The sequence below is a fragment of the Papio anubis genome, chromosome 12 (genome assembly GCF_008728515.1).
Source record: "Papio anubis isolate 15944 chromosome 12, Panubis1.0, whole genome shotgun sequence".
Lineage (NCBI taxonomy): Eukaryota > Metazoa > Chordata > Mammalia > Primates > Cercopithecidae > Papio > Papio anubis.
Window position 1 is genome coordinate 73,105,604 of NC_044987.1, and position 20,061 is coordinate 73,125,664.

Here is a 20,061-nt window from a genome sequence, read left to right on the forward strand (position 1 = left end):
GAGGAACAGAAAGAAAGAAGCTATCGAGAGAGGTGAAATATAGAAAGTGACACTGTAAACTGACATAGGTAAAATATTAAAAGGATTTTAAGAGTGAATTTTAGAAAAAATTCATTCATCTAATTAAAATTCATGAATAGCAGCAGTTATAAAACCACTTGAGTTTAGCAGTCTAATAACCATATTCTCTTAGCTACTAGAGAGTAGAAAAGTTTGTTTTTTAAATGAACGAACTCTGACATCTTTGGTAAAATATTTTGCATTGTAAAAACGTGATTTTTTTTTTCAAAACTTCATTACATGGTTATTATCAAAGCTGTTACACAACTTTTCTTCTTCAGAGTACCATGTAATTTCCACTTTCAAGAGGAATCCTCTCGAACAGGCCTTCAGACGGCCCAATGTAAATCTAACCTCCAATCATCTTTTATATCATTACTGGATTGCTGTAAGCCATAAGGCCCCAGCATTCCTGTATGATATCTACCTCAGGATGACTGGAAGAAGCCCAAGGTAATGGTGACTAGCTCTGTCTTATCTGTTCCTCTGACTGTTAAACAACCCATGCTTACACTAAAATGCATATTAACTCTGTATTTGTTTATGCTTATGATAAGGCTTAATAGCCTTTTGTGAATGAGAAGACTCTTGAATTTAAGACTTTGTCAGAAAAGCAAAGGTAGTGTTGTAAGTCACTCTAATTTGTTTAAAGTTTGGATAAGTTATCGTCATGTATTGAATTCTAGGTCTTACTTTAGGTTTCTTTCTAAATAACAATATTTAAAATGCTTTGACGCTTATTTTTCCTACAGGATATTATGTAAGTCATTCCTTCAAGATGAATCCTTTAAACCAAGTATTCAGGTGCCCCAGTTTTAAGTTTAATTCCAACAGCCTATCGCACCATTATCGGAAGGGTGTCAGCCATAGAGTATCTGCATTATTGCTCGATTGCACTCATGTTGACAGGTCAGAAACCGCGGTAAGAAGAATAGCAGTAAATACACTATGTATTGGTAAGGTGGTGGAAGCTTGCTGGAGAGATGGAAAATCACTAGCATGAGTTTTACCTTTAGATTTACTCACCTGATTAATCACAATCAGAATGCTAGGACATTTCTTAGAATTTGGAGGTCTTTGGGGACACTAACTATGGACCACATCGTATTGGGTCATTGATCCTCCAAAATTCCATAATATAGGAAATGTCCTACATCATGGTTATCATAGTTATTATAAGCTGAAATTGAGCCCTTCTCTCCCTCTTAAAAACCTAGGGATGAGTTATTATAGGTGATTAAGGGCAAAAGTTTTGCTTTGAACGGATGGTGCAGTTTTATGTGAAAAATATAGGATGCTTCTAGAAAATTACTTGAAATATCTCAACTGCGCATTCAGCTTATAATATGGTTATTTCAGTTTTTGACTAATTTTCCAGGTTTGGAATGGCATAGTTATGAAAAAAAAAGTTAATAACAAATGGAAAACTTTGTTTTCTTATAGTGGCTATAGCCTTACTTTCTTTCTTTTTTGTTTTTGTTGAAATCCCACAAACTTAAAGATCTCCTACTGTCTTTACCACACAATTACAGTGGGATATACTATAAAAATACTTATTTTTTTAAACTACGATGGCATTACAGTAGAGTCTTTGATTGGAGAGTTCAGGATTTGAGTATTTTTGTATAAAGAAGATGCTGATCCCAGAACTTCCATCAACTACTCAAAAAATAAAAGTGAAGTATCTGCCAATTACAGTGTATCAGGATCTGAGTTCCTTGTAGGTATTGTCTGTGGATTCGCTTTTCCATGATGTTTCTAACCCTATATGTTAGCTAATTGAAATATGTGAGAGGTGTTGAACAACTTTAGAACAGATAAAGAAATATTTTCAGACTTTTCTAGAATGATCTGCAAAATGCAGTACTTGCCATTGGAAGCATTCTTTCATGGCTAAAAAGCAGGTGTAAATTAATGAATGATGGCAGTGCATGCTTTGTTTGTATTAAGATTGTTATAATTTAGGGCAGAAAAGTAAAAACTGGGTCAAAAAATAAAACAAGTTAAATATATCACATTGCCTTACACAAAGAAAGGGGGCTTAGTAAACTTTTAAAAAAATAAGTGAGCAGCTAGTTTACTAAACAATTCAGAGGAGATGTTGCTGCACAACAAATCATCTCAAAGTTAGAGGCTAAAAACAGCAACAGTCATTTTATTACTTCTTTCAATTATTTCTGTCAGGATCAGGAATTTGAGAAAGAATCCGCTGGGCAGTTTTGGCTTGGAGTCTTTCGTGTGTTTGTGATCAGATGAATGAGGCAGGTGGGCAGAGAGGCAATGGAATAGCAAGGGGACCGATGTTACTCTTTGTCATGTCATAAGGATCTCTCCGTGTAGTTCTTTGCAAGGATTAATGATAGCCTTAGGGGAATTAGACTTCCTACATGGCAGCTGATGGCTTCAAGGGGAAGTCTTTTAGCAAGTAAGGTGGAGGCTGTGTTGCCTTTTGAGCTACCCGTAGAAGTCATGCAGCATCACTTTTGCCTCATTCTTCTAGTCACGAGTGAGTCACAAATCTTCTTAAATTTTTTTTCATATGTTCATAATTTTATTTTGGTGCCTGACATAGCACATTTTTTTAATACTTTAAGTTCTAGGGTACATGTGCATAACGTGCAGGTTTGTTACATATGTATACTTGTGCCATTTTGGTGTGCTGCACCCATTAACTTGTCATTTACATTAGGTATTTCTCCTAATGTTATCCCTCCCCCCTTCCCCCACCCGACAACAGGCCAAGGTGTGTGATATTCCCCGCCCTGTGTCCAAGTAAGGGGATTTAGAAAGTAGTCAAGATGAAGGATATTGCCATCGTTTTTGGAAAGTACAATCTGCTATAGTCAACCTTCTGGCCAAAACAGTTCATATTTCTTCTACATGGAAAGGACAGTTGCTTCTTCCCCCCTCATCCTGCCTTCCCCTTCACGCGTCCCCACCCCCCGACCGCCCTAGATCCCTGTGACATCAGCTGGAAGCCAGGGTTCTGTCTTCTAAATCTGGTCAATTGAGATTGACAAGATGAGGCTCTTTAGGAGTGATTTTGTCAGTATAGCTCCTCAAGTATAGTTCCTCAAGAATTGATCTGTGAACTAAAGCAACGATTTATATACACCCATTACAAATGATGGTAAGCATAGGAAATGGCTTTAGACAGTTTTATTCAAAAAGAGAGAAATTGGGAGACACCCAGCAAACACTGGTCTATAACATTTCTGAATTCCAGTCAGATATATGTTGATGATTTCTTGATTAGGAGCTCAGTCTTATTCTCTGGGAGTTCTCTGAGGTTCTTGCCTCTGCCCTCTGAGTCATCCTTCTTTATGCATAAAAACTGGCCTGTGGGCTCTGTGTGCAGCCGAGTAGCCTTCTTATCCTGCTTCCTGCCCATGAAAGGTTAGAGGATCAGGGCAGGAACTGGCAAGCTTTCCTTGTAAATTAGGGCCATATAGTAAATATTTTAGGTTTAGCAGGACATGTGGTTTTTGTTGAAGCTACTTATCTTCGCTGTTAAAAATGAAAGCAGCTGTAGACAATAGGTAAATGAATGAACATGACTGTGTCCCAGTAAAACTTTATTTACAAAAACAGTTGGTGGACTGGATTTGGTATATAGGCCCTGGTTTGCTGACCGTTAATATAGCAGTTTCTTCATTGTTTTGTTTTTTTTTGTCTATCCCTTTACATGTAATCTGACATGATTGCTTAAAAATTGTGTGGGTTTCCGGTGTATCTGTTTTCAAGGAATCCAATCCATTAGACTAAAGCCATACCCATAAATCTCTTTGACACAAGCCCTTCTCTATCTTGGGTCCTCTAAAAGTGGGACAACACTTTTAGATCTTAGATCCTTGCCTCTTAGATCCTGCCTTTTGAACAGTAAGAGTTTCTGTTACACATTTCTTTAAGATTTGGAGAGTGCCTTTTGTCTGTCTGAAAGTTCTAAAAGGTACTACCTAGGTCTTTCTAAAGTCTTAGCAAAGGATTCATCTTCCCTAGCCTGCTATGCTCAGAAACCATTTCTTAAAGAATTCCTGGCTGACATTGTACATTTCCTCCAAATTTCCACTCAAATAATTCATTTTTTAAAGATCATCTTTGTCCTCTTTTGCCCTCTTTCAGCAAATTTCGGCTAGATCATTGAGTTTATTAGGTACACTTTCTATATTCCATATAACCAGAAGTGACAGTTTGTTGTCCTTACTTCAAGCCCTCACCAACAGCTTTCTTAAAACCCTTTAAGGCTTCCATTAATAATGTTTTCCTGGTCCTTTCACATTTCACTACTGCTCACCTAACAGGCCTTACAGATTTTGTTTACCACTTGACCCTGAAGCTAATACCACATGTTTTAGGTTTTTATTATAGCAGACCCTCTTAGTATTGAGATCTGTGTTGAGATTTGTTAATCTGTTTTACATAACAAGTCACCTCAAACTTAGTGTCTTAAAGCAATCATTTTATTTGTGTGTCACAATTTCTGTGGGTCAGGAATTCTAGAAGGGTTAGCTTGATGGTAATGGCTCAGGATCTTTCAAATGATTGTAGTCAGACAGGGACTGGAGTAGCTTTGCTGTGGAGGGAGTGGTAAAGGGGGGAAGGGGACAGTAGCTGGGGTGGCTGGGCATCTCTCTCTCTCCAGTAGTGTCAGACCCTCTCCATGTGGCCTCTCCCTATGGACTAGTTTGAGCTTCCTCGCAGCATGGCAACCTCAGGGAGAGTTGGACAGCATACAAGGTGACTGAACGCTTCAAGGGTGAGTATTCAGTGAGCAAGACAGAAAGCTCTACGCCTTTTCTGACCTAGCCTCGGAAGTCGCATCGTGTCACCTCCACCTCATTCTGTTGGTTCTAAGTTATTTTCAACTCTCATTGAGAAGACAGTCAAGGTGACATTGTATTGTAGGTGGGCATGTAGGATGGGAGATCATATCATAGGCACCTTTGGAAATTAATCTTTCCTAAATAGGAAATATTAAGTAAACAGTCTTCTTACCTGAGGTTTGTGCTATGTGAGGCTTTCTAAGTATCAAAGCAGGACAGATCCTTGACTTCTGGGAGCTTATAGTCTGAAGGCAACAAGGAATATAAAGGTTTTTTTACTTAGACAATTTTATAAATGTTAAATACAAAGTCTTATAATTTATATTATTTCATTTGTTCAGAAATTTATTGAGCACAGTAATAGACTTTATACCTTATATGGGGGCCTTACTATAATGCCTAATTCTACATTAGACTGATGTCAGTCATGTCATTCATTTCATCCAGTTTACTCGTTTACGTAATTCTGAATGTGAGCTAGGTAAGCATCTGACCTGACATTTTTTAAAAAATGGCTCCATGATCTTATGTTTTGGTTAACTAGCATAACTTTATCTAGCTTAACTTCTCTAAACCAGATATCTATTTTTAATCTGTATACTTCTCAACTGGAGACATTTGACAATGTTCGCAGGTATTTTTAGTTATCACAACTGGGGGAGGGCTGCTGTCAGCACCTAGAGGCCAGGGATGGTGACAAGCATCTTAGAGCATGCAAGATAGCCCTCCACAAGAAAGAATGATCAGACCCACAATGTTTATAGTGCCAAGGTTGAGAAACCCTGGACTAGAGAATCATTAAGATCTTGCCTTAGTCTAAAGGATTGTGATTATTTTTAAGTTGCCGTAATAAAGAATAAATACATATTCAGAACATACCTGGCAATGTAGTCATAAACATCTGTTCTGTGGTATGTTTAACCAAGGAGTGATGATGCAAAGGTTTACATTTCTTCTTATTCCTCAACTGTTTTCAATCCAGTATTTTTGTTGCATAATAAATATTCTATAAATTTCACACACAAATATATGGCCTTCTAAAATATCTTCCCCCTCCCCAATTTTTATTGCAATTATTTTTTGAATGGCTGAATTACTGATTGATGTTAGGGTTGACTGTGTCACTTGAATGAATCTGAAGATAAGATTAGGTGAGAGAATTATCAGTGAAAAAAAGTTAAGAAGAAAAAACTTTTAATAAGATATATATAGGAAAACCATGTTAACTGTGTGTGAGAGAGATTTAAGTATGCTAAACTGGCATGAGAGTATGGGTTGATTTAGTGACAGATTTGTTGTATCTTTTTGTTTTTTAGAAAAAAATAATCACCTAACCTTTTCTAAGAGCAGCATGTGTTTTTCCCCCTCAGATGCTTTTTATCTACAGCACTATCCCTGTTCAAAAACTACCTTTGATGCTTGATAATTCATTTTGTGTTTAATTGAGATTTTATTTTGAAATTACTTTATTGAATGAAATATAGTTTTTCTTTACCTAGTTTATATTGCTTCATTTTCTTCCAGTATTCTGGATTCATAGTTTATTTCTAAATGTATTGAATGTGTTATCAGAATTGCTTAGCTAATGATACTTTCTTGTTTTTTTCCTCCTCATTTCTAATGTAATTTTCCTCCATGCCCCTCCTATTTCTAAAGCCCCTAATTTTGAGACTGTCTAAACTATTTGATACATATAATGCTAATTGTTATTATAATATAAATGAAATCTTTAAAAAGTACTTCTCCACAAATTATTTTTCTATTCACAGAAGTTGGGATTTTTTTGGTGTTTGTTTTGTTTCAAAAAGTTCTTTCTTCCCTTTCCCTACTTATCATAAATATTATTGTATAGATGTTACTGCTTAAGTTAGTGTTATGATATCAATGACTTACAGTGAGCCATGATATATAAAATGACAGATTTGAAGATTAAAGCTCCTTGTACTTTCAAAAACAATCACACTCTTTCTTTAAAGACACACTTTTAAAAGGGTGTCACACTCCTTTATTTCTATAAGGATGCGTATTGGTGGGGTATGCGGAGGTGAGTGGGTATCTGTTTCAGATAGTTTTCAGCATGAGTCATTGATTTCACAGCACATCCAGATGATCAAGAGTGGTGCCAATCATTGTTAAAGAAAAGTTGTTTTGTTTTTTTAAATGAATAGAGTTGACTATGTGGCAAACGAACATTTCTGTATTCTTTGCTTCAGCAGTGCTGAAGAGTTGGAATTATAAATATAACACAGTATGTTATGAATTCACAGGAAATCTTAGGAAATGCAGCTGTGAATTAAAATGTAGTTTAAGGAATAGAAAGCAACGAAATATTAATTGAATCCATTCATTTGCTTAGTATTTTGTGTAGAAAATTTAAGACTATTGTGTCTCCTTTGAGAATTAATTTTATATATCAGCAGAACTCTGTTTAGGTAGTATTAAATGCATTTGCTGCTGCTTTCAAAAAGCATTTAGTTTCCTTTTGGATTTATAAGTTGTTCATTCAAGATGCAGAAATATTCTTATTCCCTGCTGATTTGGTACACTTAATGATTAAATGTTATAATTTTAATATTAATGTCTATATTGGGGGAAACTTGCACCCTGGGTGGTGATAGGATTTTTCCTAATCTATACAAAATATAAATCTGTCAATTTTTCTTACAATACAGGATGATGAAAACAATAACTCGTCTTCACAAAGCTATGGTGTTTCTTGAATATTTCACAAGTAATTCTTGGGTTTGGAATACTGACAATGTCAATATGTTAATGAATCAACTAAACCCTGAAGATAAAAAGGCAAGCAAGTAGTTTCTGTTTTATATTAGAAAATAAGTAGCATACTAATTACAGAACCATTAGCAACCTGAGAAATATTTTCCACAGCTATTATGCAACAAGAAAGCCATTATTTATAGTCTCTCATAAAGCTTTAGTCATAATTGTTAGTGGTGAAATAAAATTGCTGTATCTTAACATTTCTAATACAAATATTTTAGAGTGGCAAAGGTATTTTCAAAGCATGATTGAAATGTTGATTCTTTTTTTCCCTTAATGTTGCTTTCAGAGAGAATTTTATCTTTATGTGTTTTTCTTTCAAACACTTTGTTTTCTTTGAGTTTTGAGAAAACGCTTCTCGAAGAAATTGTTTTTTATAAACTCTTTTACTTTTTGTTATTCCACATTTTGCCCTTTGTTAGTTTGGAACTTAAATTCTTTGTGTATGTTCTTTTTGAGCTTACTCTAGATGTTTTAACATGTATATCTAACACAGACTAAATTAAGCAATATTTATAGCTTCCTCCTTAATATTATTTAGAACCTTAAAATGTTTTAGTTGTGATTACCACTCCCACTCACTTAAAATGGTTGTATTAATACATTACTTCAGTTCTCTAAATTTATTTTTTTTATTTTTTTATTTTTGAGATGGAGTTTCACTCTGTTCCTAGGCTGGAGTGCAATGGCACAATCTTGGCTCACTGCAACCTCTGCCTCCCGGGTTCAAGTGATTCTCCCGCCTCAGCCTCCCTAGTAGCTGGGATTACAGGCACACGCCACCACACCCGGCTAATTTTTGTATTTTTAGTAGAGACGGGGTTTCACCATGTTAGCCAGGCTGGTCTTGAACTCCTGACGTCAGGTGATCTACCCTCCTCAGCCTCCCCAAGTGCTGGAATTATAGGCGTGAACTACCACACCCAGCCCAGTTCTCTGTTTAAACCCCATGATGAGATACTATTTTGTTCATTTAGTTTTTATTTAGATTTCTCTCTCTCTCTCTCTCTATATATATATATATGTGTGTGTGTGTGTGTGTGTAATATGTATATATGTATACCAGTGTCTGTGCTCTCATATTTTCTCCTTATGATCTTTTTTCTGCCTGAAATATATTCAGCATACCAAGAATATGTTTTAGTAGGGAGTCTGTTTTATAGTGAATTATCAGTTTTTGATTGTCTGATATGTGTGTTGTTTCACCCTTGGTTTTGGAACATGATTTCAGCACGTTAAAGAACTTTTTTACTGGGCATAGTAGCTCATGCCTGTAATCACAATACTTTGGAGGCTGAGGTGGAAGGATGGCTTGAGGCCAGGAGTTCGAGACCAGCCTGGGCAACATAGCGAGACCCATCTCCACAAAAATAAAAAAATGAGACAGGCGTGGTGACTTGTGCCTGTAGTCCCAGCTACACAGGAGTCTGAGGTGGGAGAATCAGTTGAGCCTAGGAGGTCAAGGCTGCATTGAGATGTGATCACGTCATTGCACTCTAGCTTGAACAATAGAGTGAGAGTCTCTCAAAAAAAAAAAAAAACAACAACAAAAAACCTGTTTATTTATATTCTGTCTTACGTTGTTGCTATTGAAAAGTCAGTAGTTGACTCTTCCTTTATAGGTGATCTTTTATTCTTGTCTCCTCTTCCATTTTCTCTTTATGTTTGCCGCTTGGCAGTATCACTATGAAAGTGGGTGTAATTTTGAAAAATTTACCTTGATTGGATTGGGCTTTCTGAATCTGAGGTTTGGTGTCTTTCAGCAATTCAGAGAAATACTTAGCCAGTGTTTCTTCAAATATTGCCTCTTCACTATTCTTATATCTTCCAAAATTCCTAGTGTATGTTAGATTATTCTGTCCTCCAAATCTTTTAACCTTAATTTCCTATTTTGTATCTCTGTGTTTCTGGGCTAAACTCTAGATAATTTAAGATTCTGTGGCAGTCTGCCAGCTGTGTCTAAACTATCCAATTGAATGTAGAGTTTTAGTTGTCTTATTTGCAGTTTTAGAAAGTATAATTTATTTTTCAGATCTTATAAATGTTTCTTAAACAGTCTCTAGAATTTTTTCTTGAAACATATTAAATATGATTGTTTTGCATTCTGCTTCTGATAATTTAAACTTCCAGATGATTTGCAGCATCTGATTCTGCCATCTATTGATTGAGCTGAGTGTCACCCATGGCACCTAATTTTTTTAAAAAAAATTTGTTTGACTATAAATTTATATTCTTCAAGGATTTCTGCGAGAATTTTTTTGAGGCCAGGATTGAAATTACAGTTTTCTGATAAGGATTTGCCTTTGCTTCTACCAGTAGCCTAGTTAATTAGCTAACTGGCATTTATAAGCCAGGGCCCCTTTAAAGTATCTGATTAGGTTTTTAGCACAACTCAGATTAATGTAGGTCTTATATAGACAGTAGGGGCCAGGCGTGGTGGCTCACACCTGTAATCCCAGCACTTTGGGAGGCCAGTGGGTAACTTGAGCTCAGGAGTTAAGACCAGCCTGGGCAACAAAGTGAGACCCTGTCTTTACAAAAAATACAAAAATTAGCCAGGCGTGGTGGCGCATGCCTGTAGTCCCAGCTACTTGTTAGGCTGAGGTGGGAGGATGGCTTGAGCCTAGGAGGCAGAGGTTGCAGTGAGCCAAGATTGTGCCACTGCACTACAGCCTGGGTGACAGAGTGAGACCCTGTCTCCAAGAATGAAAAAAGACTGTAGATTTGGTTCATTACAGTTTCTCAAGAGTTTCTTTTTTCATACAGTACTAACTTCCTTTCTCTTCCCATTTATTTTTTTAATTTTAATAATGTTTTATTTAACTCAATATATAATCAAAAATATTATTTGAACATATCAAAAATCTAAAAGTTATTTAAAGGATATTTTACTTTCTGTGTTTTCATACTGAGCCTTCAAAACCCAGAGTGCATTTTATACTCCATAGCATGTTTCAATTTGGACTAGCCATATTAAAAGTGCCCAAGAGGCACAGGTGGGTACAGAAACAGAAGTCTGTACAACCTGCAGAACCATGAGCCAGTTAAACCTTTTTATCTTTACAAATTACCCATTCTCAGGTAGTTCTTTGTAGGGATGTGAGAATGGACTAATGCACCTAATCACTACCTCCTTTGTCTTCTTCCCAAAGGGAACAGCTCTTGAATTCTAGCACGAAATATTAGTTTTACCTATTTTTGACTTCACATAAATAGTATTATACAGTATTTTTTCATTCTTCTGTTGATAGACATTTGAGTTATTTCCAGTTTCTGGCTATTAGGAATAATTATCATACGATCATTGTTTACGTTTATATGTACACATTTGTGTAGGGTATATACCTAGAAATAGGATAGCATAGGGCATTCATACGTTCAGTTTAGCAGGTAATGGCAGTTTTCCAAAGTGGTTGTATCAGTTTACATTCCAAAGGACAGTGTATGAGAGTTCCTGTTAATCCACATCCTCCATAACACTTGGCCTTTTAATTTTGATTTTTATTTTTAGTCACTTAGGTGGTATATAGTGGTATAACAAAATGATATATTCCCTAGTACATACAATGCTTATATAAAAATTGTAAAAAAAAAAAAAAAAAAAAAAGAAAAAGTAATTAATCCTATCAGAAAATAGATTAGAGAGATGAATAGTTTACAGAAAATGATTCACAAGTTTGAAAAGATACTCAGCTTTACTCAGTGTAAATGCAGACTAAAGTTAGACTGGGATATTATTTACTATTTATCAAATTTGCAAAAATTAAAACTTGGACAATGTACTCTGGTGAGTCCCTGGACAAATCAGCATCCTTATACATTGCTGGTAGAACTATATGGTGTATTTTTCTCCATTCTTTTATTTTCAGTCATTTTGTGTCTTATCGTTTGGATATGTCTTTTGTAAGCAGCATATAGTTAGTTGTAAGCAGCGTATAGTTCTTAGTTTTTGTTTTCAGTCTCACAATTTTTGGCCTTTAATTGGAGAACTTAACTCCTATGTAATTCCTATCATTTTAGATTTAGCCTGACTTGTGCTTTATATTTGTCATGCTGGTTTTAAGTTCTTTTTTCTTTTCTTTTCTTTTCTTTTTTTTTTTTGCTGCCCTTTAGATTATATTTTGAATAATTTTATTTTTTCCCATCTTATGTGTGTTGCATAGAATTATGTTCCCTTTTGGTTTAGTGGGTTACTCTAGAGATTATAGTATCCTTTAATTTAGCAAGGTCTAATATAAATTGATACTTTTACCCTTCTCTGATAGTGAAGGATCAGCATGTATCTGTTATTGTTGTTATTAGGTTGGTGCAAAAGTAATTTCGGTTTGGCCATAATGCATGTTTTAATTCTGTATATATATATTAAGCCACACAAGCCGGTATATTGTGGTTTATGCAGTAAATATTCATACAAATTTACCAGGGTTAATTGTCCTTTTATTGCTCTTTATTTCTTCCTCTATCCCCAGACTTAAATCTAGAATCATTCTCCTTCTGCCTAAAGAATATCCTTGAGTTTACTTTCTCTAGCATGGGTTTTCTGCTGATGTCAGATTGTCTTAGGTTTTATTCTCTAGAAATATCTTTATTTCACCTTTATTTTTGAAGGATATTTACACTGGCATAGAGTTTTACCTTAGCACTTATTTTCACTGAGTACTTGGAAAACATCTCTCAGTCTTTTGGCTTTCATTGCTTCTATTGAGAAGTCAACTTACAGTCTAATAGTTATTCTTTTGGAAGTAATCTATAGGACCTTTTTCTGATTCTCATATGCCTAGATGTGTATTGGGGCAGAGATGGGGGAGTGGGAGTTGTATTTGTGTTTTAAATTCGTGACTTGGTTTCTTATCATTTTTGGAAAATTTCCAGGCATTGTCTTCTCAGATACTGCTTCTCTTCCATTTTTTTAAAAAACTGTTCTTATGGGATTCCCAATAACATACACATATACCTTCTCAAAATGTCTCCTAAGTCTTCATTTTAATGCAGAGTTACTGCATTTTTATATTTTACTAATTTTTTATAGTAGCTTTTCCCTTCCTAGAATTGGCTATTTTTAAATAAGTGATGGTATATACTAAATAATATCTTTGTAACTCCAAAAAATTATCTGATTATATGCTAAGGGGCACTGGGCAGTGCATAGCCCTCTTACTTTGCCGTAACATTTCTGAAGGCTTTCTTTTCTGGATTTACCTATCATTTTCATCAAATAGTCGAATTACTGTTATCCAAACTCCTTTGCCAGCTTTCATCAAGATATTATGTCAGATGTTGTTTTCAGAACGTCTGTTGATGTCAGAAATATTCTCCAGGAACATTGGTCTGTTCAGTAGGCTTGATGTACAGGAAGAGAGAAGAGATTGCAGATAGAAAGGAACTGGAAATGTATCAGTACATGCATAAAGTAGTGAGGAATACATAGATCTATTTGGACAATAGAATTTTGTCTTTTTTTTCTTTGTTTAGCAAAATGGTACAGGCTTTTTTCTTCTTACATTTAACCTAGTTCTCTTTAAATGCTGACATTAGTTTCCAGATTATCTTCTCAAATGTTTCCATGTTTAATGGATGGTATGAACTAGGAATAAGAACTTTTCTGTGACTAGCAGTAAGATTTCAGAAGTTAATTCTGTATTTAAGAATTTTGTAATTATGTCACTTGGAACTGGCCTTCAGAAAAAGTATGAACCTCTGACTGGTTGTGAGAAAAATTAGTCAAGAAAATAATCGGTAATTTTTTTGTTAACGTAGACCTTCAATATTGATGTACGGCAGTTACATTGGGCAGAATATATAGAGAACTACTGCTTGGGAACTAAGAAGTACGTATTGAATGAAGAAATGTCTGGCCTTCCTGCAGCCAGAAAACATCTGAACAAGTGAGTTTGATGCATGGATTTGATTGCTTCTTGTCTTCCTTATGAAATATTCCACAATTTTTTTGGTAAACTGGTATATTGAATAAAAGATATTGCTAATCTATTATATTAAGGAAAATTACTTACCTTTGGACTGGAACTATGGTAGTATTACTTTAGCCTAAGATTGTTGAAACTTACTGTCTTCAGTTTATATCTTTCTTAGTATGAAGTTCAGGTGGAATTGAGTTTCAGAAATTACTATTATCTTTCTTTATATTGCTACTTAAAAAGTAAAGATATTAGAAGAAAGAAAATGTAGATAATCTATTTTAAAGGTTTGTTTTTTTATTTTAATCCTCAATAATCTTTGGAGGGAGAGAAGAGAATACATTATTCAACATAGAATATTTTTTCTTACATAAAATAGAGCTGTATCTTTATCTCTTTATACAAGTAACACATACTGTTTTTTTTTTAATACTCAGAAAATAGAAGAGGAAAAATCACTGGTAATCTATCGTTCAAAGATGCAGATAATTTTTAATGGTAATCTCTTATATTTGTAGTGCTTTTTAATATGATTTTTATGACACTTTTAAAGACTTTCACATTTTTATCCCTCTCATGCCTCATAACTCTGTGAGACTTTGCAGGGCAGTCAGTTCAATAGATGAGGAAATTGAGGCTTAGGAAAGTTGTATTTGCCTAGGCCATATTGTATTGAGTGGCAAAGCAAACTAGAATATTGATCTTTGACTCCTTATTCGAAGCTTTTTTCTCTACATCATTTTTCTTACATTGCAGTCCTATCTTGCACTGCCTGCTGAAGTGAGTATAATTTATGTAGCATTATTACATATCTAAAGGTTTGTATTTCTTTGAAACACCATCAGAAACATCAAAATTTGTTGAAACATGAGCTGAGTAATATGTTGTTACTCTTTGAGAAAAGGGAAGATCCTCCTTTATCGAGTTAATGCCATGTTTTATACTTGGATGAGGGCTTGTCTGGTTGGCCTGTGATCTTATGACTGTCAGCTGTAACTGAAGGAGTAAGTTACTTGTCTGACAACTTGTAAGCAACTAAAGATGTCAAAAAAAAAACTTTGCTCTATTTTGTCTGTACTGTGATGTATGTAACGAATGAACCTTTTTAGATTAGATGGGAAGCTCTAGAAATTCAAGGAACGTATCTGTTTTATTTACAGTATACTTAATGTCTAGCATAAGTTTCAAATTAATACGGATTTGAGCTTTGATTTAGAAACTCAGTATTAATTAGCTGCCATCTAACAATACTTTATTCTAGAAAATACTGTCTAACATATCTCTTGATTTGCTTTCCAGGTTGCGGAATATACGTTATGGTTTTAATACTATCCTTGTGATCCTCATCTGGCGCATTTTTATTGCAAGATCACAAATGGCAAGAAACATCTGGTACTTTGTGGTTAGTCTGTGTTACAAGTTTCTGTCATACTTCCGAGCATCCAGCACTATGAGATACTGAAGACCAAGAATTCAGCATTAGAACGTCTATACATGTGGTGATCTAAATGCACAAAATGTAAAATGTACTTAAGTCATCTCACCTTTTGTCAAGACATTAAACCATCTTAGATCAGAGTGCGAAGTAAATTATAATACATTTTATGTAACATTTTAATGTTTATGCTCATAAAACTTAGTGAACACACTGTGTTATGCCAGCTCAAATCTACAATAGCCGCCAAAACCATGACTTAATATTTTGAGCCCTAGAAGAAAGGGATGGGCTGAGGGCAAGAGTGGGGAAATAGGAACACTGACCAGTATAACTGTGCAATTCTGGAACATATTAATTAAAATATGCCTTAACATATAGTGAATTTCTAATTCTAATGTTCAGTGCAATGGAAGACATTTATTTGGACAGTAATACTAGCTAAGTTGGTAGATATTTGATTCTTCATTGTTTGATTTTTTTCATTAGTTGAAGTGGGTTTTAGCTTTGTTAAAATTATAACCAACCTATTTTCACATCATTCTGTAAGTTAAATGATATCAAACATGAAAGACATGTCTTCATTTTTCTTTTTCTGATTAAATGTCTGATGCATATCGTTTTTCAATTAGCAATCAGTTGCTTTTAAAATCAGAAGGCTATATTATTCTAATGACCCTATTGCATCTAAATGGGTTTGAGAATCCATATCAACAACATATGCTACGTGTTTTTTGACAGAAAGTGAAAACAAATTCAGTAAAACTGTTAGTATCAAAAAGAATAGAAATACAGTTTTCTTGTCCACATTATGATCAAATAAAAATCCTGTGAGATTGCGTGTATGTTTTGAAGCAGGAGGATTTCTTGAGAATTTGTTGGAAGTGGGAGTTGGGAGGGATTCACCATACTTGTGTTCTCCTCCCTTTATAAATTTTATTCTTAGGACTTTTAAAAGGCTTGTGCTATCTTTCCAATGAAAACTGAAAGTGCATTATTATGGAAGAATGTATTTGCAGGTAGTAATAACGTTAAGAAAATGTCCTCGTGTGTAAACACATACTAATTTTGACCTTGAAAGTTGAATTCCTTCACGAAAAATAAAATAATGCTTCAGATAATGTGTATGAAATTAAATAAAGGACTTTATTTACATGCCACAACAGTAGCAAACTGTTGAATGAGTTTGAAGGTATCATTTATTTTTTATGCATGTGGTTTTAGCTTTAGAAAGAAATGCATTATAGAAACAAGTAATAGCAAGAAAATTGATGTATATTTTAATGATACATTAAAATTCCCTTTTAATCATAATAGTTAACTCTACTTACTGTTTTAACATACATTTGATTTAACAAATTGTTCAGCATAACACTTCTAATTAAGTTGATCAAGTTGTACTATATTAAATAATCAACAGTGTATCTGGAGTATGTTTAAAGACAACAGTTCACAATACAAAAAGTTACATGGAGCTTTACATCTTAACTTTCTTTGTCAATTTAAATGCAATGTATAAGAAGTTTATTTTGCTATTATGAAAAACTAAATGTAAAGGAAATCACCTACTTTCATGCAGGTGTATAATCTTGAAAAGGAAAAATGCTTCCATGTTGAAGCCAGATTTTGTGTAGTAAAACTTTTAAATATTATTTTAAAAGAAATATGTATATAAATATCTCTATATTCTTTGGAATGATACTAAAGTCTCTGGTCTAGGACCATACCTTATATAAAGGTATAAGAGACCATGACAATGTCTGAAAATGGAATAAATAATGATGCCTTTTATTTAAAGTGGTCCACATAATATACATTGAGTACTCCATCTCTCCAAATGTATTTCCATAATGTGTCGAAAACATGCTGACGTTTGTATGATTTTTATACTTTTGCCGAATAGACTTAGAATCAGATGAATTGTCTTTGTGTCTTGCAAAAGAGTTGGGGACAACTTGGGCAGGCCTGTGAAGTGCATAGGGAGTGTATGTCTTCTGAACTGTTCTATTGTTCTTGTAATCTAGCTTAAAGAAATGTTAACTGGGAGGGTGCTGAGGCCGCTGCATTAATTTTGTGTGTTTAGAATTCTGTGGTCAAAAGAAAACTAATGAATAAATTGGTTTGTCATTCTAGAATTTAAAGTTCTAAGATTAGTATAAAGAGTATATAGATTGTTAATCCCCACCAACTAGACTTTGAACTTAAGTCAGACTTAAAGATTTGAGAAGTCATTTGTGTCATTTACTAGATGTGATTTTTAGTTCTGTTTGATTATGTTTCCTACACAAACTTGTCATTTAACAGGATAGCCTACTAAATTAAATGTTTCTTATTTCATTTAACTCATTTGATTAAACTGTATTATGAAACATTTGGGGTTTTTCCCCCTATTCAGTTTTAATCCTGGAATACGCATTTGTAAATTGTGATGTCATTGAGACTGTATTTAAATTTGACTTGACAACATTAACATGTCCTAAGATTCAGTGCAGAGAAGCATGGGCGGTACGTTCTTTGACTTAAGGATGGCATAAAATAATCATTTTGAACCTGTATAATAAAGCTTGAAAGCAGGGAAAAGAATTTCCTTTTCCCCCTTTTTTTGTGTTGTCTGTAGGAATTAACTTGGGATTTTTTGTTTTGTGGGGTTTTTTTTAATGTAAATTGATAATCTTTTATAAGAAGGAAATAGAAGCATTATTGTGTGCCTTTGTTTGTAAACCAAAAAGTAATAAATGAATCCCTATATTTCCATTATAGTATTTATTGTATTTTTATGTTCTGAAAATTATCCATGAAACAATATGGTTAGGATTACAGGAAGCAGTCCTTACTTACACTTCTTGTCTGTTTTAGGTATACTTGTTAATTCTTATGTCCTAATTTTATTTAATTCTGAGTTGCTCACACGGCATTTTAGGGGAAGCGTACAGGCAGGATGAACACTTTGTGTTAAAGTGTTATTTTTATGTATTACCTGGAAGGAGGCAGGTTTTTTTCTATTTTCTAAAAAGAGTAACCAAGAGACCTCCAAGGTGTCATTAGGTTCCAGCTGCTCTCCTCCACACTGAATGATATCCTGTTAATTTATAGGTACATTTGTAGTAATGTATATGTCTATTAAGTATAAGAGATAATTCATTAGTAATAGAAATTAATTGAACCCTTTTGGATGGGGAGAGCATCAGGCAGGGGTCAGGTAAGTGTAAATGGCCTTCTGAGCATGCTCTTCTAGGCTGACTCCCAGCCCTGACTTGAAACCATTAGTGGTGACTTTCTCTGTTTTGAGAAAAATTTTCCAACCTTTTGCATGAGAAACTAGAAAAAGGAATGTATGCCACGTAACTGGATTACAGAAATGAGTTAATTTAATAGTCTCTGTGATTAAAAAAAAAAAAATGAAATATTTTCTTATTGAATTAATATTTTTGTCTTGAAGCGTTTTCTAGTGATAGAATGTATTTGTCTTTTTCCTGGTGATACCCTCTTAGCTTATATCTTTGCTGTCCTTAAGATCCTAAACAAATCATCTTTGTCAGTTAAGTATAGTTGTGCAAAAATTGTTAAATAATTCCTTTGTCTTTATTAAAGAAAAATTTGAGTAACAGTAAGTTTGATGTGCTCCTTTGCAAGTTGATGTCTCTAAAGTTCATCTATTTAGAAAAACATGAAATGGTAAGTAAAAGTTTAATGTCTTTACCGTGGGCCTGAACTCAGAGAAATAAGGACATAATTGTTTTTTGGCCAGAGATCACAGATGATAGCTATAATACCTATAATTTTATACAGGGGACAAGAGAGACAATCAAGATTTTTCTGAATTCATTTATTTAAAACAAAGTTAACTTTCCTAGTTATTGTCTTCAAAATACTTTTCTCTTCTAGACATTTAATTTTCATTTTTAAAGTTCCATGAAGTTGAATTAGGTGTCTTCCAAAGATGCTTTGGAGGCAGAATTCCTTTATTTTCTGCTGTTGTACAGTAAACCTAATTCTTTCTTTCTCATATAAATCTAGAGAGCGTCCCTTCACTTGTCTTGAGCAAGGTGTAACTGGAAAGTGTTAGGTTGAGCCATATAAAAATGCTAATATATCTTTGACCTATAAGAAATTTCATATGGCTCAGTCTAGTATTATAGCTGCCTTTTGTTCTTTTGTTTTCTAACAAACAGCTGAACCTAAACAGATGGGTGTAGTTTTATTAGTCATCCAGATTGTTTATCAGTATTTAGTTGTTTGACATTTAATACCTAACTTTCTGCTTTATGTCACATCTTTAACAGGTTCTTGTCATTTCCCCTAACTTCTCCCAAGTTGGTTGTTGGTTTCTTGAGAGCGAAACCAGCATTGCATGTTGTATGTTATAAAAACAACAGTAATGACATTTGTTAAGTTCTTACAATGTGCCAAGCACTACTCTAAGCATTTTACATGTAATAATCCACTTACGCCCTCTGTGTTTGTAAGTGTGATAACTAAGGTTTATGATGTTAATAAAGTACCCCAGGTTACACCGGTAGTAGCAGAGCTGAGACTTGAACTCAAGACTAGTTCCAAAGCCCACGGTCCAGTCCATTATACTGTACTGCCTTTCACCATAGGAATACAGATATTTCTGGACTATTCAGAGGTTCCCTGACTTGTACTAAATGTCTTTGTTGACTTCATTTCAAAAACTCAACATTCATTCAACACATTTTGAGTGCCTGGTATGATTTAGGCACTGTGTCTTATATTGCAATTATCTGTATCACATAAATTAAGCTGCTCAGTGGCCCAGACCTGAATATGGCACACTGCCTTCCCTTAGGATTTTATGATTTGGTATAGATAAATAAGCAGATAATTTTAATATGTAATGACAGATAAGAACAAAATACTGAAAGCACAGAGGAGCGATTTCTTGCTTATTTCAAGAAAGCCCATGCAAACAGGACTTTTGAATTGTGGTTTTATGTCGTATTGGTGGAATGCTGGGGTAGGGAAGCATCCAGGTTTCAGGAAGAGCATTTGCAAAGGCTGGGGGGTGTAAGGAACCGAGAGGAAA

The 20,061-nt window shown here is 34.4% G+C and overlaps 1 protein-coding gene across 4 annotated transcripts in view; it reads left to right on the forward strand.

Moving 5' to 3' along the window:
• The window catches only part of FAR1 (fatty acyl-CoA reductase 1), a 64,914-nt gene extending 46,293 nt beyond the window's left edge, over positions 1-18,621 (forward strand). For 2 of the 4 annotated variants that reach the window (XM_009186530.2, XM_003910195.3), the window contains exons 9-12: positions 342-513; positions 7,556-7,685; positions 13,422-13,549; positions 14,879-18,621. In XM_009186530.2, coding sequence (XP_009184794.1) covers positions 342-513; positions 7,556-7,685; positions 13,422-13,549; positions 14,879-15,041 — 593 coding nt within the window. In that variant the 3' untranslated portion in view covers positions 15,042-18,621. Of the gene's footprint in view, positions 1-341; positions 514-812; positions 970-7,555; positions 7,686-13,421; positions 13,550-14,016; positions 14,078-14,878 lie in introns of all 4 variants that reach the window. The other 2 variants (XR_002517062.1, XM_017948590.2) reach the window with 2 other exon arrangements.
• Positions 18,622-20,061: the final 1,440 nt, after the last annotated feature.